Source organism: Equus quagga, chromosome 6 (assembly GCF_021613505.1).
Source record: "Equus quagga isolate Etosha38 chromosome 6, UCLA_HA_Equagga_1.0, whole genome shotgun sequence".
Taxonomy (NCBI): Eukaryota; Metazoa; Chordata; class Mammalia; order Perissodactyla; family Equidae; genus Equus; species Equus quagga.
Genome location: NC_060272.1, coordinates 135,682,827 through 135,701,048, shown reverse-complemented (window position 1 = coordinate 135,701,048; position 18,222 = coordinate 135,682,827). Strand labels below are relative to the sequence as shown.

Genomic DNA, 18,222 nt, shown 5'->3' with positions numbered 1-18,222 from the left:
CCTGCCACAGGCCAGGCTCTTGTTCCTCACAGACGCCCACAGCAAGTCCCCTGTTCTCTTCACTTTATGGAGGAAGGACTGGGGCCCAGTGACGTGTGCAGGTCACACACTCATCCTTTGCCACCTGCTGGGGGCAGGGGAGCAGCTCTGGGCCCTCAGTGGTGGGGGCCGCTGGCTGGGCCAGACGGAGCTTGTCCCCACCTGGGTCTTCAGGTCCCTGGAGGGGTTGCACCTGTGTCCCAGAGCAGGGCCTGGGCCCAGGCTGCTATGTGTGTGGCCTGCTGGACCTCCTCAGACGCCCCTCTCTGAGGGTCCGAGTGGCCCTCAGTTCTGCTCAGAAAAGCCCACAGAGGTAGAGGCAGGAGGGCTGCGACCTCCACGCCCAGGACCCCTCAGGGCCGGAGCGGCTGGTTAAACTTTAAACGGCCACAGGCGGTGGGACCTGGGCCTCAGACTGCGCCTGGCTGGTTTGGGCTGCATTTTTGCAAGACCGGTGGCTGGAGAACCAGCGAGCTGGGCGGGCGGCAGTGCGGAAATGCACCTCCGTTTGGGGACCCATGTTGCGAAAACAGCAGGAGGAAGTTGTGTCTGCTGCCGCCAGATCAGCCGGGAGGGAGGCGCCGCCGAGCGCAGGTGAGTGGGGCTGGCTCCGGGGTCTCCTGAGAGCCAGCACTGGTCCCATCGTCCGGGCACTCCTGGGATGGGGCCGGTCGGAGCGGGAGTCTGGGTCTTGTGTCTTTAAGGCGGGAGCTGCCGAGGGGGCCCCCGTGGCGTCTGGTTGCCCTTGGCTTCCTGTGCTGCCTCTGGCCCTGTTTGTGGAAAGTCGGTACCGCTGGCGTTGTGGGCAGCAGATCCTTCGTAAACACCGAGGGCCGGTGTCTTCTGGGGCGGCCCAGACTCTAGCGGAGACTACCTGGAGCCTGGGAGGGGCTGGGGTCCGCGGCTGACCGGTTCAGGGTGATCCCTGCGTCAGCCGGCCAGTGCCCCTGCCCACGGCCCGGCCCCCTCTGTCGCTGAGGCCCCAGGGCAATACAGGTCGTCTTTTGCCTGAGCCTGGAGGGCGGGTGGTCCCAAACGCAGTCCCTAGGGGACTAGGCCTTCCCACTCGGAGGGGGTTCCGGAAGGTTCCTCTGCAATCTGCAGTTTAGATACTGACAGACAGGCCCATGTATGGTGGCGCTTCTAAGAGGGAGGCCCCAGCCCACCAGGGCCTCCCAGGGTCCCCCACTCGAGGGCAGTGGCCAAGCCACTGGGAGGGGCTCGTGGGCCAGGGGAGGGTCTCGGATAGCAGTGGGAACACCAGAGGCTGCCGTGTCTGTGCGCGCGGTGCAGATAGCGCGACGAGCCATGCAGTGGGGTGGTTGGAGGGCACAGTGCACCCAGTGCACTGGCTCCTGCACCCTCCTGCTTGGCGGTGCGGGGCTCCCCGTGACAGGATGCTCAGCCTGTCCACGGCTTCCCGGGGCGGGGAGGTGCTGCGGGGTCCCCCTGGTGGAAGGAAAGACAGGCGGGGGCCTTCTGAGACCCCGCTGGAGAGGGCAGACTGGGCATGGGCCGCAGGGGCTGGGCTGGGGTGATGCCTTGGCCCACTGGGACGCTCGGCGTGGGCCCTGCTCCGTGACTTTGGGCAGCTGCTCCCACCGCTGCTTTCCTGTCCGCGAGGTAGAGCTGAGTGGAGCCCGGCTCCGAGCGGAGCACACGCCTGTGGGCCGGCATGCTGAGGGCAGCTCTGCAGTTGCTCAGGGCCTCCCTCGGATAACGCCAGGGCCGACTGGCTCGGCCGTTCTTTCGGGAGAGGAAACTGAGACACACAGAGCCCCACTACTTGCCCGGGGCTGCAGCCTGCACCTGCCCAGCTGGCCCAAACCCCAACCTTCAGAGCCTGACCACTGGCTCGGCGACGGCCCCCTGGCTGAGCTGGGCTGGGTGCTGAGGGGAGGAAGTGGTTTGTCCCCAGCTGGGTGGCTTCAGGAGGCCAGAGGCCCTGCTTCCGCTCCTCCGGGCTGACGTTGTCTCCGCACAAGACCAGCACCTCCCACAACGCAGGGCCCCAAAGCTGGACAGGACGTGTGCTTGTGCACGCACAGGCCTGGCCTGCGCTAGTCTGTCAAGGTCAGAGTGTAGATGAGGCCTGAGAGGAGCCCCAGAGCACAGCCCGGCTTTGCTGCCCTGAGCCCCTCAATAGTCCTGTCCCCGGATGCAGAACAGTGACCACAAAGAAGTTGCTGGTCCCAGAGCCAGGAGCACCTGCCTCGGCACATCCTGTCTACCTGCCCCAGGTGGGCTCTGACAACCCCCAATGACAGATGAGGAAACTGAGGCTCCGCAGTAAAGGGGGTGAGCATGGGAGTCAAAATGCAGCCTTGGGTGTTACTCAGTGTAGGACAGATGTAAAACCCAGACCTGAGCAGGAGTCACCCACCTGCACAGCCATCTGGCTGTCTGTGGCTGTGAAATCCATCCTGGCTCCAACCCCTGGGTCCCACCTCCTCCCTTTCTGGACTCGTCCACCGGGGCTCACTGCCAGCTCTTCAAATGGCCTGGCTCACTCTGGTTCGCCTTCATGCCCTTCCCTCTGTCTGAGATGCTGTCCCCTCTGTCTAGGATGCTGTTCCCTCTGTCTGAGATGCTGTCCCCTCTGTCTGAGTCCCCATGTGTGGTGGTGATGACTGATCACCTAGGTGCCCAGTGAGGTGGGCGGTGATGGACCTTACGAGTCAGTTCTGGGGGCTTTGGTGGGGCGCACGTGCAGCCTGTTGGTGCCCAGGACATGGGGCTCTTGCTGCTGCAGGCGTGTGGTTCCGGGAGGGTGCATCTTTGGGCTGGGCTGCCCTTACCCGGGAATAACCAGGCGGGGTCACTGTGCAGTTAGATGAGACACGGGGGAGCCAAGCCTCGTGACAGACGAGAGAGGGGGACTTGACCTTCCGTAAACTCAGTTTAGATTTATAGTTTCAAAATCTGGACTCAGCTGAAGCGTGTGTGTGTGCTTCTGTGGGAGCGCACATTAGAACGGAGTGAAGATGCTGACTCAGTCCATCTACCCTCTGTTCACCAAACACACTCACCAAGTCCTGCCATTTGCAGGCAGGCACCTCGGGAAAGAGGCCTACATCCTGGCAGGGAGCAGGGTGGGAAGGTGTGGGCGTGCCTGGGGGAAGGCCTGTCACGGAGGCGGGGAGCCAGTGCACAGGTAGCTGGGCCAGGCTGTTCCTACAGAGGGAGCAGCTGTGCAAAGGCCCTGAGGTGGCTCCTGGAGCCAGGGACGTGTGGGAGAAGTGTCAGAGCCACACTGGTGAAGGATTTCTGTAACATTGGGAAGCTGTTGGAAGGTTCTTGTTTGTTTTGTTTCATCACCTTTTTAATGAAATATTTCCAGTCTAATCAAAAGTCGAGAGAATTCTGTAGTGAACCCAGGGTGCCCAACCGAGGGGGTCAGAATGGACTGAAGAGCCCCCTCCCTGGCCCCAGTCATGGGCCTGGGGGTCTTGGTGCTGTGGGGGTAAACTGTTTTCCCCCAAAACTTGGTTATGAAAAGTTTCAGACACAGCAAAGCTCCAGGAATTTTGCAGCGAATCAGCCCTGAGAGCCCGGCTCCCTCTCCCAGTCTGTCCCGCAGGAAGGCCTCTTTCTATTTTAAGGTCTGATTTTATTTTTAGAGCGGCTGTGAGGGGCGTGGGAATGGACAGTGACTGTAACGTTTACGTTCTTCCTCGACGAAAGCAGAACAAAATCAGGAACAAAATAGGAAATAGCAATAAAATAAATAAGTACAGAAAATTAAAGTAGGAAGTAAAAGAAAACTATGAAGTCAGGATGTAAGCACAGAGGGAAGCGGGGGAGGCGTGGAGTCCTGGCCCAGCCCTGCCAGGCCCGTGCCAGCCCCGGGGGTCTGCGCGCGGGGGGTCGGCCCGAGCTCGCAGTGGCCGCCGGGCTCCGCTCTGAGGGGCCCAAGCCTGCAGCGCCCGAGCCCGCGCCGGCGAGGGGTCCGGCCGCCGTGTCCGTCTAACAGACGAGGAAACCGAGGCCCGCGCAATTCGCGCTTGTCCCCGGCTGCCGGCCGTGAGCGGAGGCCGACCACGCCGACCGCAGCCTCGGGCCAGGCCGCGCGCTGTGGCCCCGGGTCCGCGCAGGGGGGCGGCCGTGCGCCCTGCGGCCGCGGGCTGTCGCTGGGAGACCCACGGGCGGCCTGGACGGAGCGGGGCGTCCAGGCAGGGCCTCCGCGCCGCAGGAGCCCCGGACCTCGGGGTGCGGGCGCTGGCCCGCTGCTCTCACGCCCGAGGTGCCTCCTGGGGAGGCTCCCACGGTCTCAGGAACGCGGTCCAGCAGGGAGTCATGCCACGTGTCCCCACGTCATTTGTTGGCCTCAAAGAATGACACCCAGGCTCTGCGCGGGCCTGAGCCTCACCCCGCTTGGGGGACCCGAGACTCCGGCTGCAGGCCGGGGCCAGGGCCACTGGGAGCGCAAGCTCAGTCCACCTGCCCGGGTCTGTGCGCTGCCTCGCCTGGGGTCTGAGCCCCCCGACCGTGTGCAGGCGCGCCCAGCCGTGTCCTGAAGGGCAGGGTGGGCATGGCGGGCAGGACCGGCAGGGCAGGGGGGCAGGGGCAGGGCAGGGCCAGCAGGGTACGGGGGGAGGGGGGGCCGGGGCAGGGCAGGGCCAGCAGGGGAGGAGGGGCAGGGCAGGCGCAGGGCTGGCAGGGCGGGCAGGGCGCGTGCGTCAGCGGCCGTGGAGAGGTTTCAGCAGCGCTGGCTCCCGCCCAGGCCTCCCACAGCCGCAGGTCTCACAGCCTTAGGCTTCCGCGGGGGCGTGTGGAGAAAAGGGCAGGGGTGAGGCCCAGGGCAATGGGGGCAAGGCAGGGAGTAAGTTTTAGGTGGTTTTGAATCGCTGTCCCCTTGGTGCTAATTTACAAAACTTCTGATGAAAACCTTTCTGAAATGCATTGGTTTTTTTTTTAAGCTCTTTTTTATTGTGATAAAATACTCATCACATAAAATTTACCATTTGAACCAATTTTAAGTGTACGGCCCTGTGGCGTTAGGCTCATTCACAGTGTTGTGCAAACACCACCATCTGTCTCCAGAACTTTCTCATCCTCCCAAACTGAAAGCTTGTCCCCGTTTTTCCCCAAACTGAAACACTCACCCCCAGCCGCCTCCCCCAGCCCCTGGGACCAACGTCCTACTCTCTGTCTCTATGGTTTGGACTCCTCTAGGTCCTCATGTGAGTGGGATCACAGAGTCCTTTTGTGACTGGCTTATCCCACTGAGGGTAGTGTCCTTGAGGTTCGTCCATATTGTGGCAGGTGTCAGAACTTCCTTTTCAGGGCTGAATCATATTCCACTGCAGGATAGACCACTTTTTGTTCATCCGTCCATCTGTCCATGGCACTTGGGTCGTCCACCTCTGGGCTGTTGTGAATAATGCTGCTGGAACACAGGGGTGCAGAACTGTTCGAGTCTCTGCTTTCAATTCTTCGGGAGAAACATGTTCCTGAGGACGTAGCGGGCTCCTGCTGGAGTTTGGTGCTGGCGGAACTGCAGCTGGAGCCCCCTGAGGAGCACTGAGACCCCCACCCGCTGTCCAGCCTGCAGCGCCACACATTCACAAGTCTCTCGGCGCATGTGTGATGGGAAATTTTTACTTCCTTTTTGTTTTTCCGTATTTTCTAAGTTTTTCTAAGAAGAAGTCATCATTCATATGGTTTAAAAAAGCCAGAATAGCTTTCAAAAGTGATGGTGTGAGCTGTTTGGGGAGCGTCTGGTTGGCATCTAAGCAAGCAGGGGCAGTGTGTGCTGATCGCCTCCCTGCTCCCAGCTCGGCTTGCCCTGCTGCCCCTCCCGCTGACCCCACCACATCCCGGAGCAAGTGGCGCCCACGGCGTCTGCGTCCATCTCCGTGTTCTCAGCTCACAGGGTGGGGACCAGGCCACCTGAGCAAGTAGCGTGCTTTGGAGCCTGCCCCTGGAGCTGGTAGCTTCACTGACCGGCCCTCACTCCTTCCGTCTGGCACGGCCAGCGCAGTCAGGCCCTCGTCACTGTGGACACGGCCTCTAGATTCTGCAGCCCCATCTTCCAGCCTGCGCCCCACAAGCAGGTGTGCGCAGCCCAGCGGTTCTGATGCTGCCTCCTGGGGCTTTCAGCATTGTTTGGACTACCTCCCGCTTGTAAAGAGCAACCCCACTGAGCACTGTCGTCTCTCAGGGTGCAGGGACCCCAGGCTGGCCAGGCGCAGCGGGCGGCTCTCACTCAGGGCGTCTGTCGCCAGACGGTGCTGGAGCCGTTTCAAGGGCTCTTCTCTCACGCTCTCCGTCTGGTGGCTGCTGCTGGCCGTCAGCTGGGGCTCCATATGCCGGGGCCCCTAGGCCACATCACTGACAAGACAGTGGAGCCCCTGCCTGCCCGGGGCCTCCGGGGTGCAGGTGACAGCAAGTGGAGGGATGCGGTGGTAGTTTTAGCTGGGGCTCCTGAGGACGGGATGTCTGGGGCAGGTGGAGCTGGGTGGTGGGTGGACTCGTGGCCCATCTGCAGGACCATCCCTGTCCATCCCGAGTAGCTGCTGAGCAGTGTAGGGGCTCCAGGGCAGGAACCTCAGCATTCATGCTGCCCTGTCTGCTGGCTGCTTCGGATGGAGCCACTAAACGGTCCACGTCACCCTGGGTGGTGGGGCATTTAATTTCTCTGTACTTGTGCAGTCCCCACACCTCCCCTAGTCCCAGTGTTGGGGCCTTTGATGCTGGGTGGTGGCAGCCTCGGGTGTCGGGGACCCCTGGACCCTGGCTTAGTCCTGCAGCAGGCACAGCTTACCTGGGCCCGGCTCACGTGGGGTTGGCAGGAGCCAGCCTCACTCAGCTTAGGCAACTCAGGGCTCCTAAAGGGAGAGCTGAGTGGCCTGGTAGAGAGAACCAACAATGGCTCTTGGGCTCCCACGTAGTGACATGTCCCCGGCCCCAGCTGTCAGAGTGAGCCCGGAGCCCAGTCCAGGGCTTCAGAGCAGCACGTCTGGTGGGCCCAGCTCCTGGGCGCTGGTTTCCTCCAGGCCAGCGTGGCCAGGGTCAGCCTCGCGTCCCCGTCTGAAACACAGAATGTCACCCACCTTGATGATAGTGACTGAGCGAGTGTGCAAAAGTGCTGGGCACAGCTCCCAGCACATGGGGTGTGTGCATGGGTACATATGTGCACATGTGTGTATTGTGAAGGCATGTGTGTATATGTCCGTGTGTGTGTGTGTATGTGCATGTGTGTCCCCTCCGAGACCTCCTGTCCCCCTGAGCAGTGTGGAGGGGAGGCTGGAACTGGACTGGGAGACCAGTGCTGAGGTGGGCAAGGCCGTGGCTGTATCTCACGGCTTCCCGAACCAGACCAAAGGGTGTTCTCGGCTGTTGGCATCCAGGACCTCCCTCTGCCGGCATCCACTCTCCCTGGAGGACATGTTCGTGCTGAGCCTTGGGCTTTCCTGTCGGCGGAGCCTGGCTCCACTGCTCTTGCACAAAAGCCCTTGGAAGATGCGATGGCCACGGGTCAGGGCCTGCAGGGGAGGACGCTCCCCTCTCCTCTGGATGGAAGCGCTGCGCAGGCACGGGGCTGCTGCAGCCTTCCCAGGCTATGTGCCTCCACACGCCTCATCAACGTCCCCTCTGTAACGAGAAGGTGAACCAGGAAACTGTCGGCAATGCGCCAAGCTGGCACAACTCAGAGGTGTCACCTTCTAAGAGGTGTAACTGATACACAATTTGTTGTGTGCGTTTAGGGCATAAACGTGATGTTTTGACACGTGTACCGACCCTGACGCCACCCCACAGTTGTGATGCCAAGCGTGTCTTCATTGCTCAAAGCTTCCTCGTGCCTGTTGTAACTCCCACTGCCCCCCCCCGCCCCTCCTGCCAGGAACCCCGTGCTTTCTGGCACCAGGGATTGGTGAGCATTTCCTAGAATTGTGTGTGAATGAAGAAACAAGGAGGCTCCCTCCGTTTGTCTCCTTTCACTTGGCATAATTATTTCCAGATTCATCCGTGTTGTTGGAAGCAGTCTTTTTCCCTCGATGTTCTGGAAAGGTTCGTGCAGAATTGGTGTCATTTCTTCCTGAAATGTTTATAGAATTCACCAGTGAAGCCAGCCGAGCCTGAGTTTTCCACGTGGAAAGATGTTTAAACACCAACCTGTCTCGTGCTGGGTGTCCACTGAGCTCCTGAGGTCTGTGGATTCACAGTTTTCATCAACTCTGGGAAAACTGGTTTCCTCAGACATTGTCCCATCCACCCTGTCCTTGGACTCCGATTCCACGTACGTGGTGCTGCTTGAGGTTTCCCTTTCACGCACGTTCTCTCTTTGGGGAGGCTCCTGTTGTCTCTCCAGATCCGCTTGCTTTTCTGCCACGGTCAGTCCTTCCGGTGGGTCTTGCTCTCACACTTTGTGGTTTTCTCCCGTAGACGTTGGGTGGGCATCTTTTTGTACCTTCTGTGCTTCCAGCCCCTCTTGAACAAGACGGACTGCAGGCCGCCCGGCCGCCTTAATGACCCGCTAAGCCCCGCTTGGCACCAGCTGCAGGTCAGTTTCGACTCTGAGTTTTCCTCCTCTGGCCTCTGTGCGCCTGGCAACCTTTAGTTGGGTGCCCGACGCCGCGACCCTCGCCTCGCTGGGTGCAGATGCGCTGGCTCCTGGAACTGTTCTTGAGCGTTGTTCAGGGATGCGGTTAAGCTGCTTGTAAACAGGTCGGCTTCATGCTAAGATTAGTCAACACTTGTCACGCAGGACTGGGCGGAGCTCACTCTGGGGCTAATTAGCCCCACATCAAGGCAAGATCTCTGACGCCAGGCCAGGACCATGGGTTTCCAGTCTGGCTGGTGGGAACAGGCAGGTGCCCTGCCCTGTGTGAGCGCCAGGCAACATTCCCTCTGACCTCTCGGGCCGTTTGGCTTCCCCACAGTGCTCTGAGCCGCCCCATCCTGGCCCCTCCTCAGCTCTCTGCTCTCTCTCTCTCTGCAGCCCCCTCGTGTCCTCCAGGGCCTGCCCCTCCTGGACTTTCCGCCCCATCTCCTCACTCAGGGTCCTCCTGACTCCACTGGGGTCCCCTTCTCCCAGCAGGAAGCTGGGGCGACAGAGGGCTTCCCTCACCTGTGTGACCTCAGGAGCCCCGGGCCGGCTGCCTGGCGTGGGCGTCTCTCCAGCTGTCGTTCCTTCAGGTGTGTCCATGTGTTGGTTGTTTCAGGCGAGATCATAATGCGGCTTCCATCACTCCGTCTTGACCGGAAGCAGGAGCCCTGCGGTGGGGCTGCAGCGGGCTCCACCTGGTGCCAGACACCGCGCTGGCACTGAGGCTGACTGCGCACATGCATTGCATCTGGCATATTTTTACTGTGGTGTTGGGTCTGATTGCTGGAAACTGGAGTTTATCTCCCATGCTATGAGAGGAATGCAGCAAAGCACATATTTTCTCTTTAGAAATCTTGATATTTTCCCGTTAAGCTCCTTAGGAATTTGGCCGTGGCCAGTGACCAACCCACACCCGGCACTGGTTTGGTGTCGCTTAAGGAGAGGTCCACTCGCAGGAGTTTGGCCACTGGAGAAAGTGAGCCAGATGGTCTCGGGGCGGAGTTGGTGTTGGTCCCGGCCTCACCAGCCCTGGGCGCCGGGGGAGGCAGCTGACGCCCCATGTCCCACCGTGCTGCCCAGCCGGCCAAGCGGCAGGCTCTGGACGTCTCTCTGGTCGAGCGTGTGAGACCTGTGCCTTCGCCGGTGGTTCTTTGTTCTGTTCAGTGAGTGAGCGCTGAGTGTGTAAACAAACTGCCGGCAGCTCGGCTGAGTGTGAGGGCAGGGCTGCGCACGCCTGGAGGGTCCGGGAGATGTTGGGGTGCGGCTGGGAAACACGTGTGCAGGCCAGGCCCTCCTCACACTGGGTGGGCTCCACACCCTCGAGGGGAGCCTGCCTCCCTGGCTTGGGTGCGCGTGGCTGGGGACGCGCTCGGTCTGTCGAGTTTCAAGCTGGCCCTGGGGCAGCCCCAGGCCTCCTGCGCTGCTCTGGGTACCACCCTGCCCCAGGGCAGGAAGCGGCCTCTGGCCACCCTGCAGGCCTATGACCAGCCCAGGTGCCCCTCACCTTCGGAGGCACACAGCTGCCTGTCCACCCTCTCCCTTTGGAACTGGGCCCTCGCCCCTGCCGTCCGGCCCCAGGGAGGAGCTTGTCATTGTCCCCTCCTGTTGTTTTAGAACCTACTGAACTGCTCCAACACTGCTGGACCAGATTTTCAGTGACCTCTCAGCCTCACGGCCTGAGCCAGCCAGCCCAGACACCCCGACGCAGCTAGCGGGGAGCCTGACGCCTTCCCGCCTCAGCACCCTCAGCGGAGAGTCTGCTGGCCCAGGTAACCAGCCTGTCCCCCAGGGTCAGCGACCCCGGCTCCTGGTCCCCGTTCCTCTCTGCAGCTTCGCTGTGGGTTCAGGAGGAAGGTCTCGAGGAAATCGATCTCCCTCTGGCCCATCCTGCCCTTGAGGCCCCGAGCTGATGCCCGGGCAGTTCTCTGTGCGTGTGGACATGCTCCTGCTCCTCGGGGCCCAGGAGAGGCTGGGGTGGGAGCGGAAGCCGGTCCAGCGAGGGTGGGGAAGACTTTGGGGTGAGACCAGAGTCTCTGGAAGGTACGTGGCACCTGTGGGGGATCCTGACTCACCTGGAGCCGCGTCACAGGATGAAAACCACACCATGGACCTGACGTGCTGCGCTCACGACGTGAGCGCGGTGACTCTGTTCGGTGATTTAATTCACTGAGCTGAGGGCGTCTTCACGCTACAGGATCCTTTCCCTTCTCTCTCTCTCTCTCTCACCCCTCCCCTCTGTCTCTACTTTCCTTCTTTTTTTTTTATGTAGAATAAATTTATTTTTAAAATAAAATGCTTTCCATTTGTCCTTTCCCAAAAGCCTGTCTGGACAGGCCTCAGTGGAAAGTGACGGGAGGCTCACTTCTACACACAGCACCAGCCCACCTACCCCTGCCACCTTTCTCAGGGGCTGCCCCGGGGGCGGGTCTGGTCCCGCTGGCATTGACTGTGCTCGTTTCTCCCCGACAGGAAGCCCCAGCCAGCCCCCCACGGAGCTCGGGGAGCTTTCAGGATGGAGGCAGATGGGGGGTCCTTGACCCCCCTGGGTGCCGCTGCTGCCCAGGGGGTGCTGGACACTGGGCCTGGCTGCTCCTCCCTGGAGCTGTGCGACACAGCCCCGGGGAAGTTCCGAGCGCTGCCCCTCGGGGACCCTGCCAGCCAGACTGATGCAGGCTCCAGCCCGCCAGACACGGGCCCTGCGGGGGAGCTGAGCAACAGCACTAAGATCCCCAACCGGGACAGCGGGATCGACAGCCCACCCTGCAGCGTGGCCGGCGAGCACTTCCCCTGTGAGGAGGGCAGTGAGGCGGCCTCCCACCCCCCGGTCCCGGGGCTGCACCCAGAGACGGCCCCGGATGGCAAGGCCCCACTGGAGGAGGCTGAGAGCGACGTGGGCGAGGGCAGTGTCGAGGAGCCTGACCCCAAGGACGGCCCCCCGAGGGCCAACACGGACCCGGCCAAGGTAGGCTGCTCTCCCGCCCTGGGTGGCGGGGCCTCCTGCCTGGGGGCTTGAGGTTTCGGTAGTGTCACCCACACCTGGTGCTGGCAGTCGGGTGCACACCCTGACACTGTGCTCAGAGAGGCCCCTGTGGCGGGTCAGTGGCAGGCCCTGAGGGAGATCATGCAGTGGGGTCCCCAGCACCTCGGGTGACAGACTCACTCCTGAGCCTCAGTTCCCGAGGCCGCACAGTGGACCCCACCCAGGGCGGCCACAGTGGCCTGTCTTAGTGGTGACAGTGCCACCAACGCCCTTCGCTGGTGCTTGCTGCCCACCTTGCGGAACCCCTGTGAGGAAAGCAGTGTGAGTATCACCCCAGTTTATGAGCAGAAAACCCCAGGGTCACCCGCGGACGTGGCAGTGGTGGGAAGGGAGCCCGAGCAATGAGCGGAGCCCCAAGCAGATGGCCGCCCGGGAAGCAGGTGTGCCCGAGGCCGCGCAGGTCGCCTTGGGAGGAAGCCCGTCTGCGGCGTTTTGGCCTCTTGGGCTCTGGGCTCTGTGCTGCGACTCATGGGGATGCGGATATAAAGCAGATGGCCCCCGGCGTAGAGAGACCGCCTGTGCACTGGGAGAACGGCCTAGATAAGTTCCACGTGACTGGGTCCCAAGAGAAGCACAGGTGGCATCTGACCAGGGTATCTGACACGGCCAGCGCTGGGAGACAGGACTGTCAGCGAAGGGCGGCTGCGTGCCTGCACTGTTGTGAGCCAGCTTCTGGGGGGCAGGCTGGGGCTGTGTTTTAATCTAGGTGTCATTATTATTCAGGTGCGGTGAGGCCAAGAGATGAGGAGGTAACTGCCTCTGAGACATAGATTGGTACTCAGATCCCAAGAGGAGGGGGCAGTGCCACGCCACAGGGCCACACAGGGAAGCACAGGGTGGGTCAGGAGGCGGAGGGAGAGCAAAGTGTGAGCGAGAGCCTTTCCTGAGGTTTCTGAGGGAAGGAGCAAACGAGGCAGGGTGAGCAGGCCAGTTAGCATCACTTGAGCTGTCTCTGGGCACAGGGGCTGTCCCTGGGCGTCTGCACCCAGCCTGGGTGACTAGGGGGCCAGCGGAATAGCAAATAGAAAGGAGGTGGTTGGGATGTGGGCTCCGGGTGGTTGGTTTGCATTTGAAAGACCCTCTTGCAGGCAAGTCCTTTCTGTCTCTAGGAATCAGCTAACACTGGGAGGCCCCAATGTCAAAATATCATAAATACAGGGAATAAATGACGTGGTTAGTACGGCTGTACCTCCTGTGGCTCTCAGGTGTGCTCCAGGGAGAGCTCAGGGGCTGCTCAGTCTCCCAGGTGCGGGGGAAAACGCAGACGGGCCTGGCCCAGTCGTGCCCTCAGAGGCTTGCTGGGGAGCGCCTGGGTCTGTGTCTGCAGTGTGAAGGCGCCGACACTCCTGTGGCTGGTGGAACGGCTTGTTTTCTCCGTCACAGAGTGTCTGGTTAGAATGCCCTTCATCACATGCTGGCCCATCCTCGGGATGGAGCGCCGGGACCGTGTGTCTCGCATCCCTGACCCGGGTAGAATGAGGGGGTCTGAGGTGGGGAGGTGGTGCAGGAGTACACACACATCAAGTTTTGTGGGGGAAGTTCCCATCTATTCATAATTTGTTGACAGTTTTAATCATGAAACAGTGTTGAGTCTTATCAAATGCTTTTTCTGTATCAATTAAGATGATCATGTGTGTTTTTTTTCCTTCATTCTATTAGTGTGGTGTATTACTTTGGTTAATTTTCATATATTGACTCATTGGTACGTTCCAGGAATAAATCTCATGTGGTCATGGGATAATCCTTTTAGTGTGCTGTTGAATTCAAGTTGCTAGTGTTTTTTTGAGGATTTTTCCATCAATATTCATCAGGAATAACGGTCTGTAGTTTTCTTTCCTGTAATGTCTTTGTGGCTTTGGCATCAGTGTAGGTCTGACCTCAAAGAATGAGCCTGGAGGGGTTCTCTCCTCTTCAATTTTTTGGACGCATTTGAGACAGATTGGTGTCAATTTTCCAGTGAAGCCATCTGGTCCTGGACTTTTCTTTGTTGGGAAATTTTTTACTGCTTATTCAATCTCCTTACTTGTTAATGGTCTTTTCAGGTTTTCTGTTTCTTCGTGACTCAGTCTTGGTAGGTTGTGTGTTTCTAGGAATTTATCCATTTCTTCTGGGTTGTCCAGTTTGTTGGTGTAATTGTTCAGAGTAGCCTCTTAACGATCCTTTGCATTCTGTGGTCTCTGCTGTAGTATCTCCTCTTTCAAGTGTCATTTTAGTTATTTGAGTCCTCACTCATCTTTCTTTGTAAGTCTAGATAAAGATTTGTCGATTTTGTTTATCTCTTCAAAAAACAACTCTGAGTTCTGTAGATTTTTTTCCATTGTTTTTCCGTTCTGTTTCATTTATCTCTGCTCTGATCTCTAGTATTTCCTCCTGTCTGACTGCTTTGGGGTGAGTTCTTTCTTTCTTTACTTTCTGGAGGTGTGAAGGTGGGTGTTGATTTGAGACCTTTCTTCCTTTTTCACACTTGCATTCACAGCTATCAGCGTCCCTCTCAGCACTCCTTTTGCTGCATTCCAGAAGTTTTGGTGTGTTGCGTTTTCATTTTCATTGCTCTCAAGCTGTTTTCTGATTTCCTTTGTGAATTCTTTCACTCTTGTTTAGGAGTGTGTTGTTTGATTTCCACCTGTCTCTGGATTTTCCAGTTTTCCTTGTGCTATTGATTTCTAGCTTCATTCTGTTGTAATTGGGAAAGATCCTTTTATGATTTCAGTCTTCTTGAATTTGTTGATGATTTCTTTGTGGCCTAACCTGTGGTCTGTCCTGGAGACTGTTCCATGTGCCCTTGAGAAGAGTATGTGTCTGCTGCCGTGGGGTCGGGGGCTCTGTGCATGCGTTAGGGCCATTTGGCCTACAGTGCTGTTCACGTCCTCTGTTTCCTTACCGATGTTCTGTCTGTGTGTCCTGTCCAGTCTTGAAAGTGGAGTTTTGAAGTTTCCTCCTCTTGTTGTGTTGCTATCTGTTTCTCTCTTCAGTTCCGTCAAAGTTTGCTTCATGTATTTATGAGCTCCGAGGTTTGGTGCATAAATATTTGTAATTGTTATATCTTCTTCATGAATTGGTCCTTTTATCATTATGTAATATCCTTCTTTGTATCTTGTAGCAGTTTTTTATTTAAAGTCTATTTTGTCTGAAATGAGTATGGCCACTCCTACTCTCTTTTGGTTTCCATTTGTGTGAAATATCTTTTTCCGTCCTTTCACTTTCAGCCTATGTGTGTCCTTAAATCTGAAATGAGTTTCTTGTGGACAGCATGTGGCTGGAAGCTGGTTTTTTATCCATTCAGCCAATCCATGTCTTTTGATTGGGGAATTTAATCTGTTTACATTTAAGTAAACACTGACAGGGAAGGACTTGCTACTGCCATTTTCTTAATTTTTTTCTATGTCTTGTAGCTTTTGTCCCTCTCTAACTGCCTTACTTTTGTTTCATAGACTTTTGTAATGATATGCTTCAATTCCCTGCTCGTTTTGTTTTGTGTATATTCTATACGTATTTTCTTTATGGTTACCATTGCAATTACATAAAACATCTTAAAGTCGTAACATTCTTTATTAAACTTATAACAACTTAACTTTGATCACGTATAAAACTGTACTCCTGGGGCTGGCCCGGTGGCACAGCAGTTAAGTTTGCATGTTCTGCTTCGGCAGCCTGGGGTTCACCAGTTCAGATCCCGGGTGTGGACATGGCACTGCTTGTCAAGCCATGCTGTGGTAGGCGTCCCACATATAAAGTAGGGGAAGATGGGCACAGATGTTGGCTCAGGGCTAATCTTCCTCAAAAAAACAAAAAACAAAAAACAAAAAACTCTACTCCTTTACAGCTCCCCTCCTACACTGTGCTATTGGTGTCACAAATTACATATTTATATATTATATACCCATTAACAAAGATTTGTAGTTTTTAAATGTTTTCATCATTTAAATTCTATGTACCAAAATTGCAATAGTGCAGGTTACTATATTAGCCCATGTATTTACCTTTATTGGAAAACCTTATGTTTTGTACAGCTGTACATGGCTGTCCACCATCTTTTCACAACTTGAAGGCCTCCCTTCAACATTTCTGGTATGGCAGATCTAGTGGTAATGAACTCCCTCAGCTTTAGTTTATTTGGGAAAGTCTTAATTTCTTCTTCACTTTTGGAGGACAGCTTTCTTGGATATAGAGTTCTTGGATGACAGTTTTTTCCTCTCAGCACTTTTTTTTTTTTTTTTTTTTTTTTTTTTTTTTGAAGTTTTTTTTTTTTTTTTTTTTTCCCCGCCCTCCGGTACATAGTTGTGTATTCTTCGTTGTGGGTTCCTCTAGTTGTAGCATGTGGGACGCTGCCTCAGCGTGGTCTGACGAGCAGTGCCATGTCCGCGCCCAGGATTCGAACCGACGAAACACTGGGCCGCCTGCAGCGGAGCGCGCGAACTTAACCACTCGGCCACGGGGCCAGCCCCTCCTCTCAGCACTTTAAATACGTCATCTCACTCCTTTTTTTGGTCATAGTGGGTCTCAGTGTGATTCTTTTTGGGTTTATTCTAGTTGAAATTCTTTGAGCTTCTTGGATTTGTATCTTAATTCCTTTCCTCAGATTTAGGGAGTTTTCAGTCCTTATTTCCTCAGATCAGCTCTCTGTCCTTCTCTCTCTCTTCCCCCTCGAGGACTCCCATAATGCACATGTTGGTCTACTCGTTAGTGTCCCCTGTGTCCCTTAGGCTCTCTCAGCTTTCCTTCATCCTTTTTTCTCTTTGCTCCTCTGACTCAGTGATTTTGAATGACCTGTCTTCAAGTCTGCTTACTCTTTTTTCTGCCTGGTCAAGTCTGGTGTTAAGCTCCTTTAATGAGGTTTCTAGTTCATTTATTGTATTTTTCAGCTCTAGAATTTTCATTTGGGTCTTTTTTATAGTTTCTATCTCTTGGTTTATAGTCTCATTTTGTTCATGCATGATTTTCTTGATTTTGTTTAGTTGTCTATCTGTGTTCTTTTTTAGCTCATTGAGCATCTACATGACATCTACTTTAAATTCTTTGTCAGGCAACTCATAGATCTGTGGGGTTTTTTGGTGGAGAAGATTGGCCCTGAGCTAACATCTGTTGCCAGTCTTCCTCTATTTTGTATGTGGGTTGCTGCCACAGCATGACCTGATGAGCAGTGTGAAGGTGCACACCTGGGATCTGAACCAGTGAACCCTGGGCTGCCGGAGGAGAGTGCAGGAACTTAACCACTATGCCACTGGGCCAGCCCAAGATCTGTGTTTTTTTAGGGTTGGTTTCTGGAATTTTATCCTGCCCTTTGATTGAACCATGTTTCCCTGTTTCTTTGTAGTTTTTTGCTGGGATTTGGGCGTTTGAAAAACAACCACCTCTCCAGCTCTCCCACTGGCTTTGTGTGGGGGCAGACCTTCACCAGTTGGCCTGGCTGGAGGGTCTAGGACTTCTGAAATGTTCTCTCATCTCTTGCTGCCCTGGCTTCTGCCTGCACAACGTCAGCTCTAACATGCTGCTCACTGCTGTTTTCGGTGGCTGTCAAACTCTGGTGCTGGTCATGACAACCCTCCAAGTCAGGCAAGACAGAGGCTAACCCCTCAGGCAGCCCCCAGACAGGCCGGGACATTGAATGCTCTGTTCACTCTTGGAGCCCCAGTCCGGGGGTTTCCTCCCAGTTATGCTGTGCTGCGTGGGGCGGGGGACACAAAAGGGCCAGTGCTGCCGATTTTCCTATCCCATTTGCTGGAATCTCTTCTTGGTTTTACAGTGACTTGTGGGCCATAGCTTCTCAGCTGGTCTCTAGAGTTCTCACTGAGGCATTCTGGCCCATATATTGTTAACTCCGTGTCTCTGGGGAGGAGGGCCTGTAGCTTTCCAGTCTGCTGTCTTGCTGACATCACTCCACCACGTATTTGAATGTGGCTGCTGCAGTCAGAGCCCAGGAGGATGACCGTAGAGTCGTCTCTGGGCTGCAGTAGCTTTGCGGGATTTGCAGAAACTGTTGTCTTTCCCAGAAACCTCCCTGGAAATTCCATCTGTGAGAATGAGCCCCACATCCCAGTCCCGGGGGCCTCCTCTGCCCTCTGGGCCCCGGTCACCCCTGGCTGCAGCTGGTGGCCCTCGGCAGACCCTGCTTCCCGAGGCTCGTCTGCCCGGGGTGAGCTGTGGCTCTTCTCTCCACAGTGCTCTGAGCCCCAGAAGCTGCTTCACATTGCTCAGGAGCTCCTGCACACCGAGGAGACCTACGTGAGGCGGCTGCACCTGCTGGACCAGGTAGCCACATGGCTGGGTCCCACCTCTGTCCACTTCCAGAGTCTCAGTGATGAACTCCCATTGCAGTGTTGGCTAGGCCTTGCAGTTGGAGTATGAATGACTTGAATACTAAAACTGGGACAAATTCACGTCTCCTCCAGAAACTCCTACTTTTTGCTTTCAGAGCCTGGGGCAAACGTCTTGTCCAGTCACCTTGGGGCCTTTCTTCCTGGCAGTCGCACTATCTGAGCATGTAAATGGCCTCTGGACATCTTTCTGCATAAATAGTTGGGACAGTGGGTGGCCCCCCCCCCCCCCCCCCCCCCTCCCCCCTGGCGAGGCGTTCCAGGTGTGCCGCGGTGGA

General features: G+C 56.6%; 1 protein-coding gene across 7 annotated transcripts in view; it reads left to right on the top strand.

Annotated features, from left to right (window-relative positions):
* Window positions 1-18,222, top strand: part of LOC124241339 (FYVE, RhoGEF and PH domain-containing protein 3-like) — a 64,347-nt gene that overhangs the window by 19,729 nt on the left and 26,396 nt on the right. For 3 of the 7 annotated variants that reach the window (XR_006889181.1, XR_006889176.1, XM_046665047.1), the window contains exons 1-4: window positions 486-633; window positions 10,205-10,359; window positions 11,060-11,552; window positions 17,790-17,879. Coding sequence is in view for 1 of the 7 variants with exons in the window: in XM_046665047.1 (XP_046521003.1) it covers window positions 11,103-11,552; window positions 17,790-17,879 (540 nt within the window). In the remaining 6 variants the exon portion in view is untranslated. Of the gene's footprint in view, window positions 1-485; window positions 634-2,022; window positions 2,338-10,204; window positions 10,360-10,772; window positions 11,553-17,789; window positions 17,880-18,222 lie in introns of those variants that run through there. The other 4 variants (XR_006889179.1, XR_006889180.1, XR_006889177.1 and 1 more) reach the window with 4 other exon arrangements.